The sequence below is a fragment of the Rosa rugosa genome, chromosome 7 (assembly GCF_958449725.1).
Source record: "Rosa rugosa chromosome 7, drRosRugo1.1, whole genome shotgun sequence".
Lineage (NCBI taxonomy): Eukaryota > Viridiplantae > Streptophyta > Magnoliopsida > Rosales > Rosaceae > Rosa > Rosa rugosa.
The window spans coordinates 31,873,685-31,900,040 of NC_084826.1; the positions used below are offsets into that span (position 1 = coordinate 31,873,685).

The following is a 26,356-nucleotide window of genomic DNA, read 5'->3' on the forward strand; positions in this document are numbered from 1 at the left end:
ACGTTCCCTAATGATGAAGGCGTGTTCTGTGTGGGTTTCGATAACCACTGACTTGGGCTGGGCCTCTTGTATTTCTAGGTTATTTATTGGGCCATGTTTCGACCCATTCTTTCTGTTGTATGTGTACCCCTTGTGGGATTGTTTGTACCTCTATGGGTTAGTTGTCCATTTCCAATGGAATTTTCCTTTAATAAAAAAAATATATATAAAAATGAGAGAGTCTAAGTATCTAATTAGCTTTGACACCATAATTGGGGGACTAATGGTGAATCTAACTCCTATAATTTGCTCTCTCTCTCTCTCTCTCTCAAATCTGCTGCCGTCGTTTTATTGTTCCCGCCCAAAATGCGAGAATAGGTCATGTCTTTGATTTGGGTTTTCCCGGAATTGTTCATCTTCCATTTGCATAAATCGATTATGACAAGTGAGCAGGGGCGTATGCAAGTGGTGTATAGGTATATATAGCCATCAGGCCATAGTAGCCCAAAGAGAAAAAAAGGAGAATTATCTGCAACCAGTTCCTCGGACGCGCAGCGGCACATCGAGTCCCTCGAGTCGGGTTCTTCTTCCTGCAGTTCCTTTCATTGCAGTCATCTTCTCCGGCTTTCCCCATCCAAGCTTGCTTTGTTTTCTGATTTGCTCCAAACGGCAGGTATTTCTCTTCTTTTGTGCTAAATCTCTTGATTGGTTTAATGGGTTTGTTGATTGAAATAGTGTTCCCGATCAATTCTCTCTTGATTGTTGTAATGGGTTTAATGGATTTGTTGTTGATTACTTTTCTTTTCTGATCAATTCTGTTTGCCATAAGAAAAATTGAGGAGCCAAAGTATGATTCTTGAAATGCCATGTTTATGTTTGATACAGCAAGGCTTTAGCTGTTGTTAGTCAAATGTCTCCCAAATTTGGACAAAATTGCTATACAAGGCCATCTCCTGTACCATATTTGCTTCTTCCGTTTAAGATTCTCGATAGACTTAACTGTGCAAGCACTCAACTGAAACCAATAAACTGGTTCCATTTTCAGTTATGCAAACTGGAACCTCATATTGATGACAAATTGGTGACTTTGCAAGTGAATAATTAAAGCATTTACTAGAATATGTATTCTCTATATACACACACCTGAAACATCAAGTAATCTTAGTTCTGTTTGCCACATCTGTGCTATTGTACTTGACAGATTTGGGACACAGCAGGACAAGAAAGGTTTCAAAGTCTCAGGGCAGCATTTTATGTGGAGCAGATTGTTGTGTTCTTGTTTATGATGTGAATGTTCTAAGATCATTTGAAACACTTCAGAACTGGCATCAAGAGTTTCTCAAATAGGTCTGTTAAATTTTTCCTCTTCTGCGGTTCTGCACTATCTAGCTTGTAAGGTTATCCTGATTATCTGAAGTTCTAATTATTGACATTATTTCACCATCGGTTAGCAGGTAGGTCCAGCTGACACTGAGGCATTTCCATTTATACTACTCGGCAACAAAATTGATATAGATGGTGGAAACAGCAGAGCAGTATGTGCATACATAAAATATATAGAGGCTGAGGCATTTCATCATCGGTTTTATGTCCCCCCTGTTATATGTTTTGATTGAAAAAAATAATAAAGGCATGAGGATGAGCCTCCCATTGGGTTCCAAACCTCAAAAAAAAATATATATAGAGAAATTTTAAAATTTTTGTGCACATTAGCCTAGACGGGTTTCGGATCCTGGATCCACCACTGCAAGTGAGCTGTTGGTTGCTCCGGAAAGATAGACTCTGGCTGTGGCTGGATATTCAAGGATGGGCATCACAGGAGGAACAAGGTCAGGCTCAGGCATTGCCTTCTTTCTCATATCTTCACTAACTACTCTTGTCTATATTTCTACCGCTGATTGATATTTGATATTTGATATTTGATACAACCCCATGAACCAACAAACCCCATCAACTTCTTCATTCACTGTAACACTTACACTTGTTCTTACAACATATCCTGTGCTGAAGATTTGAACATGATTTTACTGTCATATCACCTAGTCATTTCTGGATGGCCATTCTTTATGCAGGAATTTGTTGCTCCGCTTCTGTTGTTTGGCCAAAAATGTGTTAGGCCTCTCTCTGCCAACCGTAGGCTCTCTTCCTTGTCACATGTGTATACAAAGGCAAAGCTACCGGGTTATGGCATCTTTCATACTCTCAGTAGATTCTGCATTGCTGAGCAGATCAAATATGTATCAGTATCAAACTCTTCTCAGAAATTTGCCACCCACCAGATGCATGAGTAGGACTTTGTTTGAGCTCAAAACAGACAATGGTGTTGTGCGGTTTTCAATTGGTAAGCCACTTGATGAAACTGGTTCCTTGACACAAGGGAAGAAGGTGGCCAAACGAGTTAAAATGTCCAAGAAGGCCAAACTGAATGAACTACGATTTTATCGTCTAAAGGCCAAAAAGAAGATCAATTCTCCAAATCCGGAAGTTAGGATTAGATACAAACTTGAAAAGGTTGGATGCATTACTATGTATAATTATTATGCAAACATCATTTTATGCGCAGATCTCCAATACTAATGTCATCCTGCTTGGTGTTACACTGTTATTTATCTTCTCATATAGTAAATTATCTTTTACATCCCTGTCATGTATTTTTCAGGCAAAACGAAAGGAAGCATGGTTGATTGAGAAGTTGAGAAAATTCCAGGTTCACAAAGCTTCTGCTGAAACACATGATCCTGAAATTTTAACTGAAGAAGAAAAGCATTATCTTAAGCGAACTGGTGAGAAAAAGAAGAACTATGTGCCAGTTGGAAGGCGGGGAGTATTTGGAGGGGTTGTTTTAAATATGCATCTGCATTGGAAGAAGCATGAGACAGTAAAGGTTATATGCAAACCTTGTAAGCCAGGACAGGTTCATGAATATGCTGATGAGCTAGCTCGGCTGAGCAAAGGCATAGTGATTGACATCAAATCTAATAATACTATAATTTTCTATCGGGGGAAGAACTATGTGCAGCCGGAAGTAATGTCACCACCGGATACACTGTCCAAAAATAAGGTACTCAGTTATCTATAGATTCTGTATTTTTCTTTCTCTGAACAGAGAAGTTAATGTGATAAACTAAGGGGGTGGGGAGAACTTTCCTGTCTAGTCCTTAAAGAAAGGTGGTAACAGCTTTTCCAGTTTTTGTCTGTTATTAATATTTATCTTACAGTCATTTAGAGCGTCTTAAGAATTTCAGTCTTTTAACTACATATTTTGATGCACTAAGTGTTAAAAAAATTCCTACTTTGGTCAGGGCATTTGCCCAATTTTCTGATATGATTTTGGTTAGGCCATTATGCACTAGAGTAGTTTCATGAATGCAACTTTCAAGGGTATGAGAAGCTTTGGTGTTTCAATAAACTGAAAGTCCTACCTTACATGATACACACAAAACTTTTATTCTATGGGGCCAAACCCTTCAGCCCATCATGATATTGAATAGTGTATGGCTTATTTATAAAGCATCCTTAATAATTTGGTTGAAAAATCATTGATCCTCCCAGATTTTAAACTTATCTGTTATAATTGTTTCTGAATTTAAAAACTGCAGGCGCTCGAAAAATATAGGTATGAGCAGTCCCTCGAACATACAAGTCAGTTTATTGAAAAATTGGAGAAAGAACTAGAGGAATATCACCAGCATCTTGCTCGGTTTAAGAAAGTAAAAGAGGATACGACACAAGATTGTTTGATGGATAGATGATTGGTAAGGTATTCTTCATTTGTCTGGCAAACATGTGAATTGAATCTTTTCTGTATGCATGAATTCAAATAAAATGTTGAACATATGTAAGGACTACTCATTACTTGAATAGTTGAATCAAACACATAAAACTTCAGCCTTTTTGGTCGCGGTTAAATTAGAGCTCTTAAACATTCCGTGTTGCCATAGCAATCTTATGTTTAGAAGTTCTGGTTTACCATAAGTATTGGACTGAAAACTTGTAATTTTAAACTTTAAAGGTTCGTGTCTTTTCTCCGAAAGGAGGTTTAAACATTCACACCTTTAAGGTTTAATATTAGCATACAACAAGAGGTAAAAATCACCTTCAGAGGTTGTCACAATGTAGAGCAACGTACGTACTATACCATTGTAGAAGGGGTCATAGATTATCTGCTGCAAATTCTTTGAATAAAAATACATTTTCAGCTCTTGTTTTGGTATGGCATTATTCATTAGCATGATTCAGTTTTCTTGGTCTTATGGTATATTAACCTCCTAACGAGTTTTTGACTAATTAAGTTAATTCTTTGAGTCTTTTAAGAAGAAATATCATATTAGACCATAACAGAATTGCTTACTCAATTTAAGTGGACTGCCCTTCACCCTTCATTTCTTCTGAGCTCAGATTCACTCACTTGCTAAAAGTGAAAAGCTCTTTTCAGTAAATTACAGCAACCTTGTCATAATTATCTTCAGTTTAAGAACTAGTTTTGGCATTGCATATAAAAGGAATAATTGATATTTGATAGAGATAACAATGATTCTGGAAATTCTCAAATATATTTATGCATGATTTATATCATAGCTTGGTATTTAGTTTGTATGAGATGATACATACATTGGGCTTGTAATGAGGTTCTTTAAAAAAGAATAAAAAAAATAAAAATAAAAATAAAAAATAAAAAATAAAAAATAAAAAAGAATTTGTCATTGGTTTTTGTTCATCTGGTTAATCGTCTATAAGTTAAAGTGGTTTCACTTTTGAAATCTTCAACACCAAAGAAAGAATGTGCATGATCAATATATAAGGTTAGTACTTGTTTTAGATCTTCTTAACATATGAATGCGTATAATTTAATGGATCAGTAGGAGCATCAGGCATTAGAGGATCTTCTACTCTAAATTATTGTAATTTTGGTTCATTTTTCCTTGGTAAAATTTCAGAGTTATTAGAGAACTTTTTGATTCTGTGTTCATATGATTGTCCCTATTCAATAATAATAATAGAAATGCAAAGGTTTCAGCTCAGTATGCATACCCAATATTCTGCTAAATTACATTGTTCAAACATTAAGTTTGTGCTGCTATTATTAATTGAGTGCACTACAATGCAGATTATTCTTCATTGAAACTTTTATTTCAGGTTAAGATTTTCAACATCATCAGTTGGACCAAATGCATTATTCCTTTAGTCATGTTGTGAATTTGGGAACACTTGATGTTTTGAATGTGTGGGAGTGCTTATTCTTCTATGTTTGCAGAATATTTTCCTTGACTACAGACACCACACTTTCTGAGTCTTCTACATTTTAGAAGCTCATTTCAATAACCTTTTGACGTTCCATTTAATTTCAGTACTTTATTTAAGCAAGTTTTGACTTAAGTTACTGTGTTATGTACTCTGCAATTTATTAAATTTACTCGAGTAATAAAGTTGTTTTCAGTATTCATTATTAGCATATATATGTACACAAGTTAGTCAAACTTGTATCAGCTTCATTTGAGGCATTTCTGATAGTCTTCATGATTATTGTAGCATGATTATGAGGTGTCATTTAGGGACTGCATACAGGATTGCTCAGAGGACAAGATCTATTATGGCCAACTGATGTTAGTTTCTATATGTTAATAATTTGTTCATTATACCTGCCTATTTGTGTTCTTATTATGAGTACAATCTTGATTTAATCTACAAGTTTATGTTTGTTATTGTAGCCTCTGAAGAACTTTGAATTGAGAAATTGTGAAAATGAAAGAATTGAGCATGTCGAGAGAGAGGAAACCGGAGAAAGACAGAAAGAAGGGAGGGAAGAAGACATGGAGGTCCAAACAGTTGACCAGCTGCCAGCACAGCAGCCTGTTGAAAAATGTAGCATTAGGCAGGTATCGAGAGTGGAAGAAACAGGAGGACAGCAAGAAATAATTAGAGAAGAAGAGGAGGTGCAAGCTATCGAAGAGCAGCCTTCACCACCGCCTGCTGAACAATGTAGCATTGGGCATGCATGGAGTGAGGAAGAAGTTGGAGCACTCAACAAAGGATCGGGTAGTGAGGATGTCGTCCAAATCATTGAGGTGAAGCAATCACAATCCTCAGTAGCTGCAGGCGTGAGTATTTGTTCTAACTTGTGTATTTCTTTATCATTTTACATGTTGTGCTGTTGACTGGTTCTTGTACTTTGGTATTAAGTCTAGGCGCTCTATCCAAGCTTTGGGGTTTCTGGAAAGTTATCTCGGCGAGCACCAACAAAGCTTGGCCAGCACCAACGAAGCTTCAATCCCCAATTTGCATGAGGTTGCTCAAGCTAAGGCCAAAATCCAAAGGATTTCCTCTCTCTCTATTGATGAAGTCATGGAATCTGAGTGTGTTCAAAGCTTCAAATCATCGTTGGAATTTTTGCTGAAATCTGATGTCAGAGCTGGAGCTCAGTCGGCAAATATTGAACTTGTCTTGGGCAAGCTGGCTTTGTTGGAGTTTAAATATTCCACAGCTAGCAAAATCACCGATGAAGTGAATGAAGCATCTAAAAGGAAGTTAGAGCTGGGACGAGAAGTGAAATACTATACTATCTGCTCATCTGAAGCTCAAAAGGAAGAATATGAATTGCTGAATCAAATCAATGGAAAAAAGTTGATGATTTAAGATCTCAAGGAAAAATTGGCTGCAGAGGAAGCATGCTTGAAGGAATTGGAGCAGTCCCATGCACTGTATCCATGAGAACACTTCATTGAAGAAAGTATTGCAAGCTAGAAAGGATTTTCTATCGGTTGAAGCAACTTGGGTTCAGATGCAGCAACTTTTTCAAGTAATTTGCAGCTGGAAAGAGGAGGAAGCAACCCCTTGAGGGTTTGCAGATTAAGAATGTAGTGATGTAACTCAACTTTTGCATGCATAGGCATGTAGAAATCTAGGAACAAACCGAACTCAACTAATGTTAACATGGTAGATGTTAAGATGTGAAGAAAATGATTCCAGTAGGGGAACAAACAAGGCAAAAACTAATTAAGCTTCCCTGCTCAGACTTCTTTTGGTCATTATCACTTTGGAAATTAAGCAGAATATGTAGCAAAAATCATGTTTTCTTCTTTGTAGTATCTATCTTCATATCTAGTGTTTTTGGTACCTCTGACTTTCGTTTTCGGTGTCATGCGCAAGTCGAAATTGTTTTGCATTGTGTAATAGTCTGCCTTGCAAGTTTCAGGGGAGCCAAATCTTTGTGCTAGGGAATGGGTGGCTGAAACAATCGTGTAGTGTTTTTCAATGGGAGAAGTTTGCTATGTTTTGTTGGTTCTTGTGGCAAAAGAGAATTGACAGTTCAATTCCTGGTGCTGATAATTCTAGACCGGCTCCGGTTATAGTTCAGACTTCAGACAAGGCAGTCTCCCATGTTTTGCATCAAGTCTATTGCCATTTTTTAGGTTTATTGCACCGAAGCTTTGTTACAGCAAAATATTTAAATTGAATCAGTCATCTTCCGGGAATGAAAGCAGATAGAGGTAAAACCGTAAAAGCAATTTGGTGTCCACAATCTTTTTCTTTTCTTTTAAGCTTTACCGTGCATATTAGCTTATGTATTTTACTATGATAGGTTACTTTGATAATCATCTTGTTTAATTAAGATTCTTCAATTCTGGTTTTTTTTTTTTTTTGTTTTCCTTCCTAATCAACTCCTTCAGCACTCAAGAAAGAACAAAAATATATCCATATGCAGTCTGAATGAAAGCAATGTAACTGTAATTTGAACCAACTGGATTTGCATGTTCCTGCAAAACCAAATGGAGTCGTTGTCACCCTCATCTCTCACAAGTTCACAAACACTTCTTATATCCAAATTCTACAAATCTTCATATTCTTTTCATTTTGATTTTGTCAAACTGTTTCTGCAATGAATCGTTTGACAAAATGGTTGATGAAAGATTAAGAAGATGCCGCCACAAGAAACCGTCGAAGATCCATAATGTCTGCCATTGCCTTGCAAATCTAAACTCTGGAATATGAGGAATCACAATGGGGTGGCTCTTCGAAAGGTCGTAAGTATACCGCTAGATTTATGGGAGGCTTTTTCTATAATCTTACTGCTAAAACCAAGGGATGTTTACTCAGATTACAGTCCTTCATAAACAGCACTCCAAGCCATTGTCATAGCCCTACTTCATCTCGCTCCCTTATAATCCCAGGTGATTTTTTCAGTTCTTGTGGCCAGCTCAAGATGGATAGCTGCATATGGCGTAATGGTCAGTTCTCTCCGTCCTTCCAATCTATCAATCTTACTTAAATGAGTTCTTCTATCAATTCTGTATTGTGCTGGAAATTACAGTAAACTGTTGGATCCACTCTTTTAACATATGTATCAATAGATGCCTTCCATTTCAATTGATTTAATATCTTGTTATTTTGCACTCTGCAATGAATGTATATTGCTGAATAGAGCAGCATCTTTCGTCTTATTTTCTGTTATTTTTTTCTTTTGTGAAATTTTTGTACGGTTGGAAAGAGCAACTATCCACCAGAAAAATTGTGCTTTGAGGTGGAATGTGAAATCTTTTCACGTGTTGAGAAGGGCCACTTTCTACTGATGTGTATATAACTTCCATTTATGTTTTGTTAGCTTGATGGGGGAGGGAGTAGTTGAACTTAGGACCTCTGCAGAGTGTTATGCCTTACCACTCTATTAAATGAAATGCTTGTTGGCTACTTTGCTAATATTTGCATTTGTATTATGTGGGAAGCCTGACCAAGTAAACTGCTGATGCCTAGGTATTGCCAAAAAAGGTTGCAGCATTTTAGATTCTTTGGGACTCAACGTAACTACTTGAGCAAATATTTTCTCTAGGAGCCTCTTTCAAATCACTTGTACAAACTTAGGACCTCATGCGGAGCACCTAGTTGCAATACTTGACTCTCAAGGAGAATGTAAGGTCGTTTGGTCAAGTACGTAAATGGGCAATAGATGGGCGCCTTTGTGTCCTAAATTTCATGTTCATTTGCATTATAATATCAATGATTATTCAAATTCTCGTGTGCTGGCAGCTACCGAGTTGAGTGCGTAACCAGCCTTGTCGAGCTTAATTGAGAATTATTGGACAGAGGTTTGGAGGTGATCAAAGTATGAGTGAACCCTATGCTGGATGAAATCAGAACTGTAGCGAAATTGTTGAGAGTTTGAGACGCTCCATAATTCAAAGATGGATCGAAGATCGAATTGGGCACATTGTAAAAAAAAAAAAAAAAGAAGGTCAATTATATATGAGGTCATTTTTGAATGCCATTAATCATAAAGCCACCACATTAAAAATTCTCTTGAATTTTAGATATAAAAAACCAACATATTTAGAAAAATGCCACAAGAATAAAAAGCCACCAATCACTTCATTTTCTCCTCTTCGGCGTCCTTCGTCAAACTTTGGCAAGGCCTCTGACGACTTCCGGCAAGGTTTGGCGAACTCTGATAAGGCCTCTGGCGAATTCTCGCGAGGTCACAAAAGCAATTTTGACTAGCTTTTGGTGCTATTCTCAACAACAACAAAAGCTACTCGGACCAACATCAAAAGCTACCTACACTAAAAGTTACTCTCACCAATACTAAAAGCTACTCCCACCAACACTAAAAGTTAATCTCATCATTGCCAAAAACTACTCCTACCAACACTAAAAGTTAATCTCATCATTGCCAAAAACTACTCTGACCAACACAAAAAATTACTCTCACCAATACTAAAAGTTACTCCTACCAACACCAAAAGTTACTGTAATTCCCAATTGTTGCGAAAACGTGAAAGAATCTCCACCAAAACTCCATAGGGACTAATGAATGCCCTAGAGGCTCCTGTATTTAACCTCTTGTACTTCTTTTTTATGAAAAAAAAAAAAAAAAAAAAAAAAACTCCACAGTGACTAATTAGCAAATTTACCCAAATTGATTAGCGCTCTCTCTCTCAAGAAAACATACTCTCCTCTTGTCTTAGGGCTAGTTTGGGATTGCTGCGACTTTTTAATAAAACTGCTGCTGCTGTGTTGTGAGAATAATCAGTTGTGAATCAAAACAGTTTCGTGTTTGGTAAATAATATTTTTAAAAGTGATGTCAGTACATAAAACAACTTCAGAGCGTGTTTTGATCCACAGCAGCTTCTAAAAGCAACCTCTGAGCAGCTTCTAAAATCTGCTGCCAGTGACCTATAACTTTCAATTAAAGCTGTTTTTTATTTATTTACCAAACACATTAAAATCTAAAACTTTAAACAAAAGCTGATTTTTTTAAAAGCGAAGCAATCCCAAACGGGGCCTTAGACGACTACTAATACATGCTCTCATTTTCGCTCTCTTTCAATACCAAGTCCTCCAGAATCAATCAAATCAGATACGGTGTCACTTATTGAGATCAGAGCAAAAATACAGCTATAGAGGAAGATAAAGGTGCTCTGGTGCAGTGTCTGATTGAGATAGTCAACAAAAAAACTTTGATCTCCGATTATAGATGAACGGTGAAGAAGCAGTACTATTATTTGGCGAGAAGGTTGAAGCTATTGACTCCAACGACATGATCGGTGATCTGATCGCCCCCATCTGAGCCCGAGCTCCATCTCTAGCTCGGATCAAAATCTAAGAGAGAAATTTGGGTCAGATTCTCGATCATAATGGTTTCGATTTCGGGTTTGGGCTTGGAATTGGATTCGCGGGAACACTGTGAACGGAGGAGGATTGAGAACCGCGACTTGGAGTTTAGAGAGAGAGAGAGAGAGAGAGAGAGAGTTGGTTTTCTTAGGTGGAAGGGTAAAATAGTCAAATAGTCAGGTATGGAACAATTTGAGGATGCAACTGACCTTATATAAACTAGGACAATTCTTAAGTTCACCCCTGGGTGAACAATATTCACCCTCTATTGCGATTAATGCACTTTAACTTTATAATTTTCTAATCTAACCATTCATCCTGCATAACACATAAAAAGATTAGCTCTATAAAAAATCAATCAACTTGAAGAGCTTTTAGTTATTCATTTCTATGAAATACATAGACGATTCATCATAATAGTAGTAAGTGTTGTTAGAACCATCCATTTATTTGATTCAATTAGATAATTAAACGATTTCTTATTCGATTGAATTTTTACAGAGATGTTCTTTAAAAGCTAATTTAAGATATATATGGACCGTTGGATGATAAATTTATTAAGTAAGTATGTTAATCGACAATAGAAGTGAATATGCTCGTTCACCCCAAGGCTGAACCTAAGAATTGTCCTATAAATTATATAAACAATTTGAGTAAAAGAATAAGGTATATCTATACTAAAACTCAAACGTGAATTCACTGTTCATTAATGTTCAATGAATAGTGAAGTGACGGTTTTGCCCTCTTTTCTTTGTTCTTTAATGTTTTTGTCCCTCACTGCTGTCCTGATCCTATCGCGCCATATGGCCTCCATGTTTCCATCTACATGTTTGGTATTTCAGATAGAAAGAGAGGGAGGGTTGGATTTTGATCACCGGTTTGATCCACATAGAGAGAGAGAGAGAGAGTCTCATCGAATCATAGGATCTTTATCAAGCAGCTAAGAGAATTTTTTATTAGGTCAGTTTTCCAATTGCAAGTAACCTAATTTTTCATATGGATTCCCAGCTTTAGCTTACTTTAAATTTGACTCCTTACATCTGACTACTGAGTATTCGTATTTATAGTTTGCTATGGTTTTGGGTATAAGAGGATGTACAATAAAACATATAATTAGATGAATACATAATTGAAATTTTATGTTAGAATGGTTTATAGCTCCTTTACTATGCGTAATTGGGAAAAATTGATGTTATTCATATGCTTTGTGTACTCTTGCTTTAGTTTTTTTTTTACTTTTAATGTATGGTTTAGGTTTACCCCTCCTTTATCTATGTCATGATGAGTTGGACTTGGAATATAGAATTGGAGAATTTGTATTTCAATTTATGGGAGCCCTTCTAATGAGGACCACTCATGCATACATAAACATCTAACGGTTGATTTGTCATAATATAATCGAAAAGTGGGTCTCCCAAACCGTTATTTAGAAAGTCCTCAACTAATCCTCATTTTAGTAGTCCTCATTAGAAGGGCTCCCTTCAATTGATATTATGGCATGAGTATGGTGAAATACTCATTGCTTAATTCTATTTCCATTTCGGATTCTCTAAATTGTGGTTGTCCGATCACTCTTAACTCTGGTGATTCTTCTCTTGAATGTCAGGTAGTATTTAAAATTGTTGCGCAAGGTAATTGTTGTCAAAAGTACTCTTTTTTATCTTATACTTATGGTAATAATTGATAGAGAGTTACAATTGATGACAAAACTTAATGCGCCAAATTTTGGTTACTTGTAACCTTAAGGAAATCAGGATTGAAATCGAGCAGTATGATGATTAAATTATACACTTTCTTTCTTCTTTATGCCTAGGATTTAATCACTGCAATTACAAGTAATCGATTTAGCTTTCTTTTCAGCCTTTAAATGTTAAGTAGAGACTTTAGCTTTCTTTTCAGCCTTTAAATGTTAAGTAGAGACCTGAGAAAACATGGAAAACATCATTTGAATTAATAATCATCATTTTATATGATTTCAAATTTGAGAGGAAAATCTTGAACTCCATTGTGGTCCTATGGTGTTATGCATTCCATCATTCTATCTATCTATCTTACTTTTATTTTATTTTTCGTCATTGAAATTACTTAATCTAATTTTTAAATAAAAATCTCAAAAAAAAATGATACATAATACCTTTGCTTTCAAAATCCATATGTTTTCATTTTATTTGTTTATGCAAATGATTTTCAATGACCTAAAGCCATATGATTCATAGTTAGTTCTTAATCTCCATATACGATAAACCCCAATGTAAATACTTTCCAACTTTAATGATCGTGTTTGTTGTTCTACATTAGATAAGTTGATAACACACTCAAATCAATTGAGCCAAACATTTGATGTCAATTGACATTTAGAATTTGATTTATTCATACTCTGGAATCAAGTAGTCAGCTATGGTATGATTGATTAAGAAGGAAATTAAAGGCAAGTTGTTTGATTTTGTAAGATTCTACATTATAGAACAAGCATTTACATTGTCATCACTGAAAAATGAGACAATGTTGTTGTCAGATGCATCAGAGGCCGGAAAAGCAAATGTATTCTTAACGTGACCTGGTGGTGCCCTTTTGTCGTAGGCTCCGGAGGCGTGTGGATAATGGACTAGATGTTGAGGGATGTATGGCCAAATTTCAGCTCTTTTGCCCGTACTCTTAACTCTCTTCAAAACCCTGTTTGCTTCCACATACCCGTTTACAATTACCCGACTTTGTTTTCGGTTCACCTCCACACTTTCTACACCTGCGTACCATTAGTGCATGGTTTGTTGACTATAGATGTAATTGGAGAGAGAGAGAGAGAGAGAGAGACCTTTCATAGTCGAAACAGCCTTCTTAACTTTTCTTTCACAGCCATCACAATCCATTTTGACTTTGATCTCAACTTTCTGGGAATCAATGGGAAAACATAATCCATGTTTCAGCAAACAACTCCTCAGAGGAAACTAGCTATGGCATCTGCACCTATTCTATTGATACATATATGCAGATAGAGTGGAATTAAAGCTGGGGAGGAGAACTAGTACAAGGATGAAGTGTTTAATTTCATGATTCTAGTAATTCTACTATTGCCCAATTGGTATGTAATAATTATGATGAGTACCTGCATTGTTTTCCTCTTGGTCCTTGTTCTAGTGACAGTGCAAAAGTTGGAAAGATAATTAAGAGCACCCATTAAGCAAAGAGTAGAGATGATTGATTGATACACTCCAACTCTGAGAGTTGGTATTTATATGACTAAATTACGAGGAGATTTGTTGCTTATTGGCTAGAATTTTAGAGTCAAATAGAATGCTCAATAAAGCATTGGTTAGAAATGGGGCATTGGCTAGAAAACATTGGTTAGAATCTTCAGTCTAATAAAATGCCCACAAAGCATAGGCTAATAAACACATCTTTTGCTCTGGGTCTAATTTATTATACATCAGTTTGGTTAGTGGGAATAATTGTAAGTTAAAAGCAAAATTTATTTAGATTATAACCCCAATTATAGCTTGCTTTTAAATTACTAACTTTATATCCATGTGATACACGTGTTATTGTTGAAATGAGGAGAACGTGAAAGTTTTCTTCTCACTCACTTTCTCACTTTCTCAATTTTATGTTTTTTTTTAATTTTATTTTATATTTTTATTTAATAAAGGAATGATGCAGTTGCCCTCAAGCCTTAATTAATGAAACTGTTAAATACAAGAGGAGAACAATGAGTCTAAACTCTTGATTACAATAAGCATTTAGAGAACATGTTGAAATGATATCACGAGTCTCAACCGAAAAAATGTATTCAACCAGGCACCAACTAGCAAAGAGTGCTCTTCTAGCTACTCTATTTGTTTTAACATAGTGGTGACATAACTGACAAAATTTGTTGAAGCCAGTTACACCAAACCGCAAGCCTTTTTTTATAGTATAGATAAATGGAAAAGGATGGATAGTTTTAAGGGACAATGAGGGAAAACTGGATCTCAACCACATGCATTAAATTCAAAGACAGAAATTATAACAACTTAAAACTGTCAATTAGAAGTTTATTTCAGTCTGCATGTGACAATTAGAAATTGATTGTCAAACCAATAAACTTTTTATTGTCAGAGAATAAACTTTTTATTGTCAAAAAGTGATATCAATTCCAATTTCTTTTGTATTAAGTAGTTTTTTTTTTAAATGGATATTTATATAATTAGAGTTAATAGTCATTAAAAAAGGGGCTAGAGTGTAACATGTACTTGAATAAGACAACAGATAAGAATCCCGAAACTCTATCAAGTAAATGCAACTCATTACAAATCTGTTTTGAATTTGCTATTATCTTATAAACAAAAAACAACTCAGTGTCTCCTAGGGGGAAAAAAATTGAATAGCCTCCCATTAGCTTGTAGGTCATTGTGGTACTAACAGAACACCTTCCTAGCAAACAAATAGGAGCAACTCTTTATCCATAAGCTGCTTGAAAAAAATTAGTTTTATTCCAGATAATTACCAACTCCGATAGAAATCATGATCTGAACACGATTGGCCTTAGACCATATATCAACTCAACTGCTCAAGAATGTCTATTTTTTAGGCCAGGCCTGCCCAAATCACTAAGTAATAAGTGAGGGTGGCACGGCACCCTCCTTGAAAGCCCATGAAATCGACCCAGATAACCCAAATATGAGTCCAGGCCCCAAGGCCCAACCCCAAACACAAGCGAAGCTAGCAAAAGCACTGGCCATCTTCTGCCCACCTATCATCACCGCCGTCAAGATTTCCAGCAAAACGCCACCCCTACTCTTCTTCTTACGTCAAATCAACGAGCACTAACATTGTACTTGTCGCCTCTGTCCTTACCGGATCACCAAACAAACCCAGCCAATCCTTGCCGCATTCTTACCGACGGCACAACAAGAAGCCACAACTGCTAGATATGACAGTCTGAAGAAGTCCTTAACGATTTAGGATTTCTTGTTTGTATTAAGTAGTTGTTCAATAGTAAAATAGTTACTGTCGGATTTGTGACTTTGTAACAAGGTTTATCCTTTGACGATAAGCTAGTTATTGTTTGACAATAATAGACAGAATAAACACAATTAATTGAAGCAAGGGCAAAAAACATGATTAGGAAACATCGGACCTTGAACAAATTTTCAACCAACCTTGTTCGTAAGGAAACATAAATCTAATTGGAAAGGCTTTTGAATTTATTGACCTGATTGGGAATTCTATAAAATAAATTAAATTATAATAATTTGTTTTTCAAAACTTGCAAAGCTCCTTTAGATATACTGTGGCTATTTTGTTTTTAATAAAGAAAAGCCACATATTCGCATGTCACTTTACGCATCATAAAAGAGAAAAGTGCTTTATTCAAGAGAGAGAGAGAGAGGAAAAAAAAAAGTGCCCTTTTAGCATTGTCGATGCTTCGACAATAATCTGAGCATAAAATGAATCAGGAATTCTACATTGTCAGCCTCGCTTTTAAAAATAAGACTGATTTATTTTATCAGCCTACGCTCCAACACTTCCTTTCTCACCCTTTCTTCCTTCCAAAAGTGAAATGATCCCCTTTTAGATGCTATAACCACACTTCATAAGAAACTATCTCGAGAAATCTGCTATTTATTAGTATTATTACAAATACCAAATTTTAACAATTTTCTGATAACATTACATCTGCCCATCTTTGATCGAGTATCAATTCCAATGAAATTAACTAAATGGATTAGTAGAAAAGAAGGAAAAAAATAACCTACAATATTACTCATCAACAAATCTTTTAAGTTGTTGACCACGTAAACCGTTCCAGAAGGCAGCTGCATTCATAACCTTCTTACCAGGAAGCTGAATCTCCAGCACCTGATCAAGTTGCCAAAAAACAAAATTATCAATTTGAAAGCACAATGTACATTTAGTTCCATATTCTTCCGACGTGTTTAGGTAGATGATAAACAAACTACAGGAAAAAAAGGCAAAATCGTAAGATTCAGTTTGTAATAGATAGATCATAGAAAGGCTTCTTGTTGTTGTTTTTTTTTTTTTTCTGGTGGGGGGAACACAACAATAAATAAAACAAGAAAGTAACACATGACTTTTGAAAGTTGGTGTTTGGATAGAATGTGTTCCAAAACAATTTTGGTAAATGTGTTCTTACAAGAACAACACCTTGGAGAGCACTAGAAATGGTTCAGAAAACAGACGGCGTAACCGTATGTCATGATCCTATCCTAGCAGTAATACTAGACAGTATCAGATATTGGTTAAATGCAAACGCACCTCAAGTGATGTGGACCCACCACAGGGGAATACTAATGCACCCTTTCGAAAAGAGATGTCATCTGCTTGGTTGACATGAATATTGCTTTGGCTGCAAACTTTGGTTGTGATAATTTTAAGCTCCAGTATATTGCGGTGACCATTTTTGTTGTCAACAACTACAACTTTAGCTCGAGTTCCAGGCCATCCTGCAAATGCACGAACCTATAGAGGTTGCAAGTTGTCACTCTGTAATAAAATCTTAGGAAAAGGAAAGACCATACCTTGTTATGTAGGACTACAGCTTCCTGATCAAATGATAGCCATGACTCCTCAGGAGAAATCTATGTAACACAAAATAAATTATACTTGCACAAGAAACTAACCATTAAAAACATATTAGGCCACCGCTCTGCTGCAGCAAACAAATATACTACTTAGTTAACTACCTTTGGAGCTAATGTAGCTTTAGAGTCATCCTGGGACTGCGCTTTTAATTTAGCTGAACCATCAAATATGGAAGGAAGCTGGTGAATCAATAGTTTGGATCCTGCATAATAAGCAAGTAGGTTACTTAAATGATTTGTAACTGAAGCAACAGTAAACTGGTGATATTGATCGTACTTGAATAGATCAACTAAACTATGGAGCACAACAGCGACTGTTCAATGTAAATGTACTACAGGACAGTGGTATATGTGAAATAAGACGTGTCAACATTTATTGGCCGTCTGGTGAGGCAGCCTTAGAAATCTTCGAAGCAAATGAGGTATTCATGCCGTAAATTTGTACTTTGGAAAAGAAAGATTAGATGGGAATCTTCAGAGCAATCTGCATCTTTTTTCAATTCCTATTAATTTAGTTACTTAGGGCTTTTTTTTTTTTTTGGTCTTGGAAATGATACAGGACCAATCTACTTTCTATTGACATAAAAATAAATTCAGAAACAGGATACCGGATAGGTTTCAAATAAACAAAAAAATAATAATTAGTTACACACACACACACATACATATATATGTGTGTGTGTGTGTAGAGAGAGAGAGAGAGAGAGAGATTAAATCTTAGACAAGACATGTGGAGATCATAGAAAGTATACATATATACATATATATACAAGTCTTATATATATATATATATATATTATAAGACTCATCACCTTATGCAGCCCTTATGTAGCTGTTACATGTGGCTCTTGTTAATGAAACTGAAGAGGCAATATAGATTTTAAAAAAAAATTAAAAATTAAAACAAAGAGAACTGTTCTCGAATCAGTTACAATCCATGAGATAGGTTTTTAAGACAAGGGGACTAACAGAATAAAGCGTACCTTCAGAAAATAGGAGAGCAAGCAAATCTGGTGCCTGCATTTACCCAGAATAGATATAAATGAGGAACTGCTTCGGAAGTTGCAGCAACCCTAACATAATTTTGATATTTGTGAATAATCTAAAAGGTTATTCCAGAGGGGAAAATTTCAATGTAAGGAATAAACATCAGTATTGGCTATCATTGTTGTATCCTCAAGCACACAGAAACCACCATGTTTCGTAGATCTTGCGTTTCAAGGTACAGCTACTGCTTGATCTATATGGACCATTGCTAACTTGGACCCATAACTTTGGCATCACAGATATAAAGGTCAACCATTTCCCTTTATTTTGGCCAAGAATTTCAACTTACTTGTCGGTACCGAAATACAAAAAACATGTACACATAAGATAGCATGTATCAAAGATCTTCCACCACAACTTGTGCACTACTACTTCCTCCAGAAAAATCAGTATTTTACTCAGACTTAAGAATTACGCATTTTTTTTCTGAGAAGTAGAAATATCATGTATAAAATCTAAAACTTTTGCACCCATAAGTTTCATGTAAGCATTAATGCCACAAAAGCATTGTTAATACCTTAATTTGATCATCAATTTCCAGTCTTTGACTGGCTATCACAGGTCCAGCATCCAGCGCACGGACAGTAAATGCTAAGGATACTCCTGTTTCTTTGACACCATCCTAATTTGGAAAATAAAAAATTTAGATAATATCCAGAGTCAGAAAGTTTACACGTGGCTAACAGAAGTTATAATTTTTGCAATAATTTACATGTGGCTAACATATATGCTAATTTCCATTATTATATGAAATAAGGAATACCAAATCTCAAAACACCTGCAAAGCTCTTTGAACAGGTGCTGCACCACGATACAACGGCAGCAAACTTGGGTGTATATTTACTGTGCCTGAGAAGGTAGTCACTTTTGATTGAGAAACAATGCTGGCAGAGATGACCATGAGGGAAAGCAAAATTCTGACCTTAATTTTATTTCTCACTAGAACATTCTTCTTAAAAAGTTAAAAAGTACAAACATGAGGAACAAGATGTTCACTGACAACATTATCTAAAGAAATGAGACTGCACTCAAGATAGCATCAAGCAAAACAACATAAACTTAACAACAACAGCATTCCAGTTCTAAAGTAAAGCATAGAAAGAACTACGACTGAATTATGAGGAAAGTGATGCCCATAGAGTTTCCTAAACCAACAAAAACTCGAGTTCCTCCTTCACCCTTGACATGATTGAAAGTTCTCTTGTTTCTCTCCATACAAATGACCTGAGAAACAGCCATTACAGTGCATCTTCCCAAGACCAAACCCTTCTCTCCCATAAAAAGACTTCTATAACTCATGCCTTTCACAGAATAAGGCAACACAATCTGCTGGATTGTCCCAACTCAGATTTGACTCCCCAAAAACCCTGTTCCATAGAGTTGATGCAACTGCACATCATAAAAACAAATGCTTCACACATTCAGAAAAATCTCTACAGTACACACCAATTACGGGAAAGACACATATCAGGCCTTCACCTCTGGATGATGGCACGGGTGTCGCACCTTTCCATGAGCAATTATCCAAGCTAACACCCTTCAACTAGGAGGAACTATAGCCCATATTATGGAAAAAAGGAATGAGGTGAGGAATGGAGAGGTTGACCATCAAATGCCCTCAGAATGATTTACATGAATACTGACCAGATGACTCCAGCAACCACTCTCTCTTGTCTGGTCCAGATGAAACTAACAACAATACCTTCTAGCCAAGACAATAAATAATGAATTCAAAATGCACTTCCTCAGTTCACGTGGTGCATATGCAAACGCAGAATTTCTCCAGATTCTTTTCAATTAATGTGAACGTTGGAATAACTCCTCTGAACCATGGCACAGGTATCAAACTTTTCCTAGAGCAATTATCCAAGCTAACACCCTCAACTAGGAGGAACTTTAGTCCATATTATGGAAAAGAGGAATGAGCTGAGGATTGGCGGGGTTGATCATTAAATGCCTTTAGAATGAATGAATATTAACAATGAGACTCCAGCAACCACTCTCGTCTGGTCCAGATGAAACTAACACAATACATTCTAGCCAAGACAATAAATAATGAATTCAAAATGTACTTCCTCAATTCATGTAGGGCACATGTGGGCCCAGAATTTCTCCTGATTCTTTTTAATTAATGTGCACGTTGGAATAACTCCCTACTCAAGTAAACATGCTTATCACATAGCCATGCATTTTGATGCAGTAAATTCACTGCCTAGACACCAGGATCAACAAACTCTAAGGTTTAGGGCTTTAACGCACAGGGTTTTGTAGGGTAGAAAGTGAAAACTAAGAACTAGGAATCCCTCCCAGGTTTCTCACTCACACACAAGGCTTCACACCAACACTCCAATCTCAGGAAAACTCAGAAACACTCTGTATTTTTATTCATCAAGACATATCTGGCCACTTGGCACTTACACTTATTTATATTTGAGCAGATAGCTCATATTAACTAGCATTAAAGACTCTTTCATAGCTAGGGGTGTTACACTTCACAGAACTGAAGCATAAAAGACCTAATAAAGGAATTTAAACTCCTAACTGAAACTGAAATAATAAAGAAACCTTAAAAATCCCAAACTGAAACTGAAAGACACCTGCCTAGAGACTTCTAGAATGAAAGCAATTAATCAAACCATATGGAAAGGGAATGACTAGCTGCTCTCTTTTTCCATTTCTTTCGCTCATAAACCTTAAAAGGTTTGACTATGATGTCCTCATCACATTTGAATAGTCATAGACAGAATTCTAATGTCTTGATGACTAAACATAAACTAACAAGTATGGTTCATTTGTGTTCATATGTTGCAGAAAAGAAAACAGTATAAACATCGTTAGAAAATTTCATTCAACTAACCCAAAGTCGGGATATTAAGAAACTTGCTAGGTAAAATGTTCCCATATGCGGCAGTGATGCAAAGTTCTGGCTGCAAAGCTCTTAAGCTGGACAGGAACATATCCTGCACATACAGTATGCATATATGAGCCCTCTTCAAATAAAATGACCATTTTCTGAAAGTGTCAAAATCTTCAGAAACAGTAATGTAAAGAAACACTGAGAATATATATACGAAAACTCTTATAATCATTGTCATGTAACAAGAAACAGTATTGGATCACTGCTACTGCTAAAAGGCTACTCCCATGGTTATGTATGAAATGCCATATTATTTTTACTGGCCTAGTAATTATGCCTACAAAGTAAAATTGCACTTAGTATCCCAGCAAGTTAAAATATATGATAGGTCAAACAATATAGCAAACGATGGGATGCTACCCATAACAGAATACAAAATTTCTCAACCAAATTGGATCCAAAATTAGGAACCATGTCACCCAAGTTAAAAACTTAATAAAAGAAATAACTAACAGAGAAACACAGCATTACTATATCAATCAAAAATTTCAGTGTAAACTGCAGTCTCATATAACATGAAATAATAAAACATTGCTCATGTTGCAGGCTAAAATTTAAAAGGTCTGCAGTGCATGTATTTAAAAATATAAGAAAACACTAATTATGTATTTAAAGAGATACCAAGTCAGCAAATAATTTGGGGTCATAAGCATGTAAACAAGAGTTCATGTGTAATCCTATGGTTGATTATTTAGTAAATGGAAGATTTAAAATATACGAACGCACGCACAGACACACACATGTCAATATCCACTTAAAGAAGAAATTGTGGAGCTTCATAATCATCTCAAACTATCTCCCACTAAACTGAACAATGCAATACTATTACAAGAGTTGTGAGTTTATGATTTTCATCAGCATAAGAACTGAAAGATTGCAGTTATACAGCACAAAGGCTAACCAACATGTTTTTACAGTTAACTCTGTTGTAACTAATGGCTATATAGGTCATTTATAAGCAATAAATAACAAAAGATGATACCAAATTACCTCTCCAGCTCGTGCAGGTGCGAAAATGAGGTCTGAAGGAAAGCCTCTGTCAAGAGCATGTTGTGCTAAAGGAGACGGCAGCACCTTCTTCCCCCTATTCTTCCTGGAAGGTGGTTGAGTCACAATTGCTGCAACCTAAATCATACCAAATTAGTCATCTATCTTGCAAAGCAATTAGTCAAAGTCAATTCATAAGAAAAATAACGTTGCTTGTATGAAAGATAATTTCTTCAAGGAAAGCCTAAATTTCAACAAGAGTGGCAGAACTGAGGGAAAAATAAATAAATAAGCCTTAGCTATGCCCTATGAGGAACCAACACAAGGACAATGAAAAAACTTAAGCACAAGCCACCAATTGATAAGGTTACTATACCAAAACCTCAACTCTCTTCTTAATTTTAGAACATCCAATATGCGCTCTCCTTCCACAAAATGTTACAAAACCTTAAATTATATGTAAACACGAATGCAAGATGAAACATAACTATTTGTGTAGAGCCTTAAAGACCCATTATAAGATGGGGTTCCTTATATATCATAAAGCAAGAATAACATAACAGAATAGTAAAAATGGGCCAAAACAAATGGAAAGCAGAACATGTGAAGTAAACTAAGCAGTTACATATAAGTTGAACCAAAACACACCTCAAACAGAGAATCTGGGGCACCGGATGCGTTCAGCAGGGCGTCAAGAACAGTTGCAGAGACCTTCGATACAACGCACATTTAGCGGCAATATATAAAAAAAAAATTAACGAAACGCATATTTTATCATTCATATCCACGTAATATGAGGCGAGAGAGGGCACCTGAGGAGAGCCTAAGAAGACGAGGGGCTTCCTATTCCTGTTGGAAGAGAAGCATAGAATAGAAGAAGCAGATGGAGGCGAGGCATTGAAGCACAACAACTGACGCAACATCACCTTATCTTACGCGCCGGACCAATACCAGATAACAACCTCTGTTATATCACTAGAAATTTTACCTGCGCTTTGCCGCGGAATTTAGTGTTATCAATGAATTAAAAGCCTTGATTGAGCTAAAAAAGACGTTAGTATCAATTGAAACTTAAAGCCAAAAGTGGCTAGAGGAACCATACCGAGCTCTATATACTAATATCAATAAAAGAAAGCAACTACCAAACAATAATAATTGAGGGATAACAAAGTCTCTTTAGCATAGTGATGACCTGGTTGATTGTTCTCTGTGCGGCTGATTGTTCTCTGTGCGGCCTTGGGCTTCTGGAAATTTTCGTCTTCAGATGCAGACGCGAGGAGGGAGAAAGAAGAAAAAAAAAAAGGTGTGTGCCTTATACGAATGGCAACGATGTGATTACAAAAACAAATAGGGACAAAATCGTCTTTTCCGACCCTTATCAACAGTAGTAACAGTAACCGGGCTTTTTTTTTTTTTTTTTTTTTTGTTAACCGGGCTTTAATATATTAGTAATTTTTACTTTTCATCGGAATTATTATTTTTATTTGTTTTTGATAAGATTTTTCATCAGAAATTTAAGTCACGCTGAGTGACCGCTAAAAATAAAGGAATATATTTTTTTTTTTTTGTGGAACAACAATTTTTTTTTTTTTTGCCTCACCCATTCCATGAATCTAGTGATATTTAGACACGTGACTTTATTCCAATAATCAATATTCAACAACATATGTTATTGAGATCAACTTATCTCTCACCCTCTTACGAAATATAATGTCCAATTTCTAAAATTGATCACGGTTTAAAACTTTACTAGTACCAAGAATAGGCAGAGTGGGGTATAGTGGATTTAGGGTTTACATCTAAAAATCTTTTATACACAACTTCAATTTCTCAAACCCGGTTTGCATTCTATTTAGGACTTATTATACCTAAATAGACATTTTTTTTGGAATAATAAGTGGATCTCAATCCATTAAGTTTCCAGCCTCATCTCTCACAATTACCCTTATTCCTCCATGTTCAGAGTCACTTTGAAGCGCATTGTCATGCCCCGATTCACAAATACTCCGGGCGTGATGCTTCAGACATCAACACTAAATACCTAGAAATTTTTTTGTTTTAAAACAAGTACAAAATGATGCGCTGAACCCACAATGTCAATACAAATTCGTTCTTTAGAGTCATATATTTCATTACATAAAGTTTACAAATTAAATTGAAATAACAATTCAATAAGCAGACAACCCCACCACACTCACTACACAGCGGAAGACTAACAAGTACATACAACAATAAGTTCCTAAACTCACGACTGCAATGGCAAGGGACCACGGCTCCATCACGTTCACCCTAACCTGCAGAATAGCTACACCATTGATTAATAGTGCACCGGGTTAAAATAACAAACCTGGTAAGCTTTTCCAAGCTCGTGTGAGTAACTCAAAACAAACAAACAGAAGCACATGCTTAAACCATCTCAACCTAACAAAATCGATATGCAATTATCACGACAAATAACATCAAGTTTTACATCCTACAATATCATGCTCATGTAAGTTAACTCATATTAAAAATCCACATGCTCTGACTCTCGACTCATGCATCAAATTTCACAATACTTCAACTAACAATCAAACTGTTAATACTCAAAGTCCGGCGGTAGCTGAACCTTCGTTTAACGCGGGTCCAGTGGGCGGACCGCTACCCTGATGACTTGATGATCTTTGCTAGCTGTCAAATGAAAGATAGGGCGTCAGAGGGAGACCGCGTTGGGTGGTCTTCACTTCTCCGATGCCTAAGTCAGTCGATGCATATAGACAGTATAACAATAAATGAGTAGTAAATGCATAATCAATAAGGAGAGAGGAGAGAACCTTTTATAGGTGAGGAAAAGGTTGATCTTCTTGTTTTCGATGTGGGACTGATATGCTTCAATTCCCAGCGTCTGGAGCTTCTGATGCTATCTTGGCGCGGCGTGTGGCGGCACGTCGGCGGTGATCTAGGGGCGATCCGGGGCTCAGGCGGTAGCCCGCCTAGCTGTGTTTCCGTAGGTCACTCCTTTGGTGGGAGTTGGTACCTCTGGCGGTACAATGAGTGTGGCTCATTATGGCTAATTATGCTTGCAAATGCACATGCAGGTACAAGTCCCCCAAGTCCCCAGTCAAGGAGGGCAATCTTGGTTGGGGAGTTGCTCAGCGGTTTGAAGCGTTACTTCTGCTAGACTTGCAAAAGCATAATTAGCGTCAGTGCATTGTCAACTATGGATTTACTGAGCGAACGCTTTATACCCTTTCGGGTCGGCCCATGCTAGGCCCTCTAGGGAGTCCCCCACTCCCCGGCTAAGATGGACCTCCGGATGGTCGGTAAATTGTTTGTTGAGGGGGAGCTGCACGGAGCAGAGGGTGTTGGGTAGCGAGCCCAATCTTTAGTACCCAAATGACGGGGGTCAACGTACCTGATCAGGGCTATCGTAGACTGTTGACAAGTCCCCATGTCCCGTAGGGACGGTCTGACCGTAACGCCGCGTGGCGGTCGTTATCAGAGTGAGGCGTAGCCTCGGGATCCGCCGCTGGCGGATATCCCCCCGCTGGTTGTAGCAGGAAGCAGCGTCGCGGAGACGTGCCTGGCGATATTTTATTAAGCGGTGTTGCGCTCATCAAAGTACGCAGTTTGCAAGATGGAAAGGGAGTTCCGCTAGCGGTGTGTCGTGTAGCGGAAGATTCCCTGCTTGCAGGGTAACAAGAGAGAAGTTTCACTGGCGGGGCTTTGCTCAGTGGAGACTTCGTCACTTGGGAGGTGTCAAGGGAGAAGTTCCGCTGGCGGAGTATCGCTCAGCGGAGACTTCGTCACTTGGGAGGTAACAAGGGAGAAGTTCCGCTGGCGGAGTATCGCTCAGCAGAGACTTCGTCACTTGAGGTGACAAGGGAGAAGTTCCGCTGGCAGAGTATCGCTCAGCAGAGACTTTGTCACGGGAGGTGACAAGGGAGAAGTTCCGCTGGCGGAGTATCGCTCAGCGACGACTTCGTCACTTGGGAGGTGACAAGGGAGAAGTTTCGCTGGCGGAGTATCGCTCAGCGGAGACTTCGTCACTTGGGAGGTGACAAGGGAGAAGTTTCGCTGGCGCAGTATCGCTCAGCAGAGACTTCGTCACTTGGGAGGTGACAAGGGAGAAGTTTCGCTGGCGGAGTATCGTTCAGTGGAGACTTCGTCGATTGGTGGTCTCCTGCCAAGTGGTTACTTCCACTAGACGCTTCGTCTGATGGTGGTCGACACGTGGCCGATTCCTAGAGGGTTAGCGTCTGGAGG

The 26,356-nt window shown here is 37.1% G+C and overlaps 3 protein-coding genes across 11 annotated transcripts; 1 reads left to right on the forward strand and 2 right to left on the reverse strand.

The window, feature by feature from the left end:
- The first annotated feature begins 251 nt into the window (after positions 1-251).
- LOC133722212 (uncharacterized CRM domain-containing protein At3g25440, chloroplastic-like) lies at positions 252-7,088 on the forward strand. Of its 9 annotated transcripts, none has more exons than XR_009852561.1 (9): positions 252-652; positions 1,181-1,326; positions 1,434-1,808; positions 2,052-2,490; positions 2,639-3,040; positions 3,579-3,734; positions 5,509-5,582; positions 5,688-6,077; positions 6,165-7,088. XR_009852561.1 is itself a non-coding variant. In XM_062149032.1 (6 exons), the coding sequence occupies exons 3-6, from the start codon at positions 1,786-1,788 to the stop codon at positions 3,729-3,731; spliced, it is 1,017 nt and encodes a 338-aa protein (XP_062005016.1). In that variant the 5' UTR covers positions 252-652; positions 1,181-1,326; positions 1,434-1,785; the 3' UTR covers positions 3,732-5,498. The 9 variants fall into 9 exon arrangements, 1 of the variants encoding a protein (XP_062005016.1); XR_009852557.1 differs by having other exon boundaries at positions 3,579-3,739; positions 6,160-7,087; XR_009852556.1 differs by having other exon boundaries at positions 1,431-1,808; positions 6,160-7,086.
- A 5,889-nt stretch (positions 7,089-12,977) lies between these two features.
- LOC133723755 (heavy metal-associated isoprenylated plant protein 21-like) lies at positions 12,978-13,798 on the reverse strand. Its single transcript, XM_062150622.1, has 3 exons — positions 13,686-13,798; positions 13,395-13,470; positions 12,978-13,325 (listed from the first exon to the last, which is right to left on the reverse strand). Exons 1-3 carry the CDS (start codon positions 13,755-13,757, stop codon positions 13,036-13,038), a joined length of 438 nt encoding a protein of 145 aa, XP_062006606.1. The 5' UTR covers positions 13,758-13,798; the 3' UTR covers positions 12,978-13,035.
- Positions 13,799-16,164: 2,366 nt separating this feature from the next.
- LOC133721200 (uncharacterized) lies at positions 16,165-23,413 on the reverse strand. Its single transcript, XM_062147750.1, has 12 exons — positions 23,304-23,413; positions 22,924-23,099; positions 22,760-22,822; positions 22,115-22,249; positions 21,065-21,167; positions 18,986-19,056; positions 18,725-18,829; positions 18,144-18,177; positions 17,263-17,363; positions 17,098-17,157; positions 16,835-17,038; positions 16,165-16,417 (listed from the first exon to the last, which is right to left on the reverse strand). Exons 2-12 carry the CDS (start codon positions 23,032-23,034, stop codon positions 16,319-16,321), a joined length of 1,086 nt encoding a protein of 361 aa, XP_062003734.1. The 5' UTR covers positions 23,035-23,099; positions 23,304-23,413; the 3' UTR covers positions 16,165-16,318.
- Between the last annotated feature and the right edge of the window lie 2,943 nt (positions 23,414-26,356).

What these genes read in the sequence shown, in the direction of transcription:
- LOC133721200 (XM_062147750.1), bottom strand. Translation starts at nt 23,034, where the DNA reads ATGTTGCGTCAGTTGTTGTGCTTCAATGCCTCGCCTCCATCTGCTTCT. An exon ending in CACCTGCACGAGCTGGAGAG is followed by an intron (nt 21,168 to 22,114) that starts GTAATTTGGTAT and finishes CTGTATGTGCAG; the next exon opens with GATATGTTCCTGTCCAGCTT. An exon ending in CTGTTCAAAGAGCTTTGCAG is followed by an intron (nt 18,830 to 18,985) that starts GTGTTTTGAGAT and finishes TTTCCAAATTAG; the next exon opens with GATGGTGTCAAAGAAACAGG.
- LOC133722212 (XM_062149032.1), top strand. Translation starts at nt 1,786, where the DNA reads ATGGGCATCACAGGAGGAACAAG. An exon ending in GGCATCACAGGAGGAACAAG is followed by an intron (nt 1,809 to 2,051) that starts GTCAGGCTCAGG and finishes TTCTTTATGCAG; the next exon opens with GAATTTGTTGCTCCGCTTCT. An exon ending in ATACACTGTCCAAAAATAAG is followed by an intron (nt 3,041 to 3,578) that starts GTACTCAGTTAT and finishes TAAAAACTGCAG; the next exon opens with GCGCTCGAAAAATATAGGTA.
- LOC133723755 (XM_062150622.1), bottom strand. Translation starts at nt 13,757, where the DNA reads ATGGGTGCTCTTAATTATCTTTCCAACTTTTGCACTGTCACTAGAACA. An exon ending in CCAAGAGGAAAACAATGCAG is followed by an intron (nt 13,471 to 13,685) that starts GTACTCATCATA and finishes ATTGATTCCCAG; the next exon opens with AAAGTTGAGATCAAAGTCAA. An exon ending in GGCTGTTTCGACTATGAAAG is followed by an intron (nt 13,326 to 13,394) that starts GTCTCTCTCTCT and finishes AATGGTACGCAG; the next exon opens with GTGTAGAAAGTGTGGAGGTG.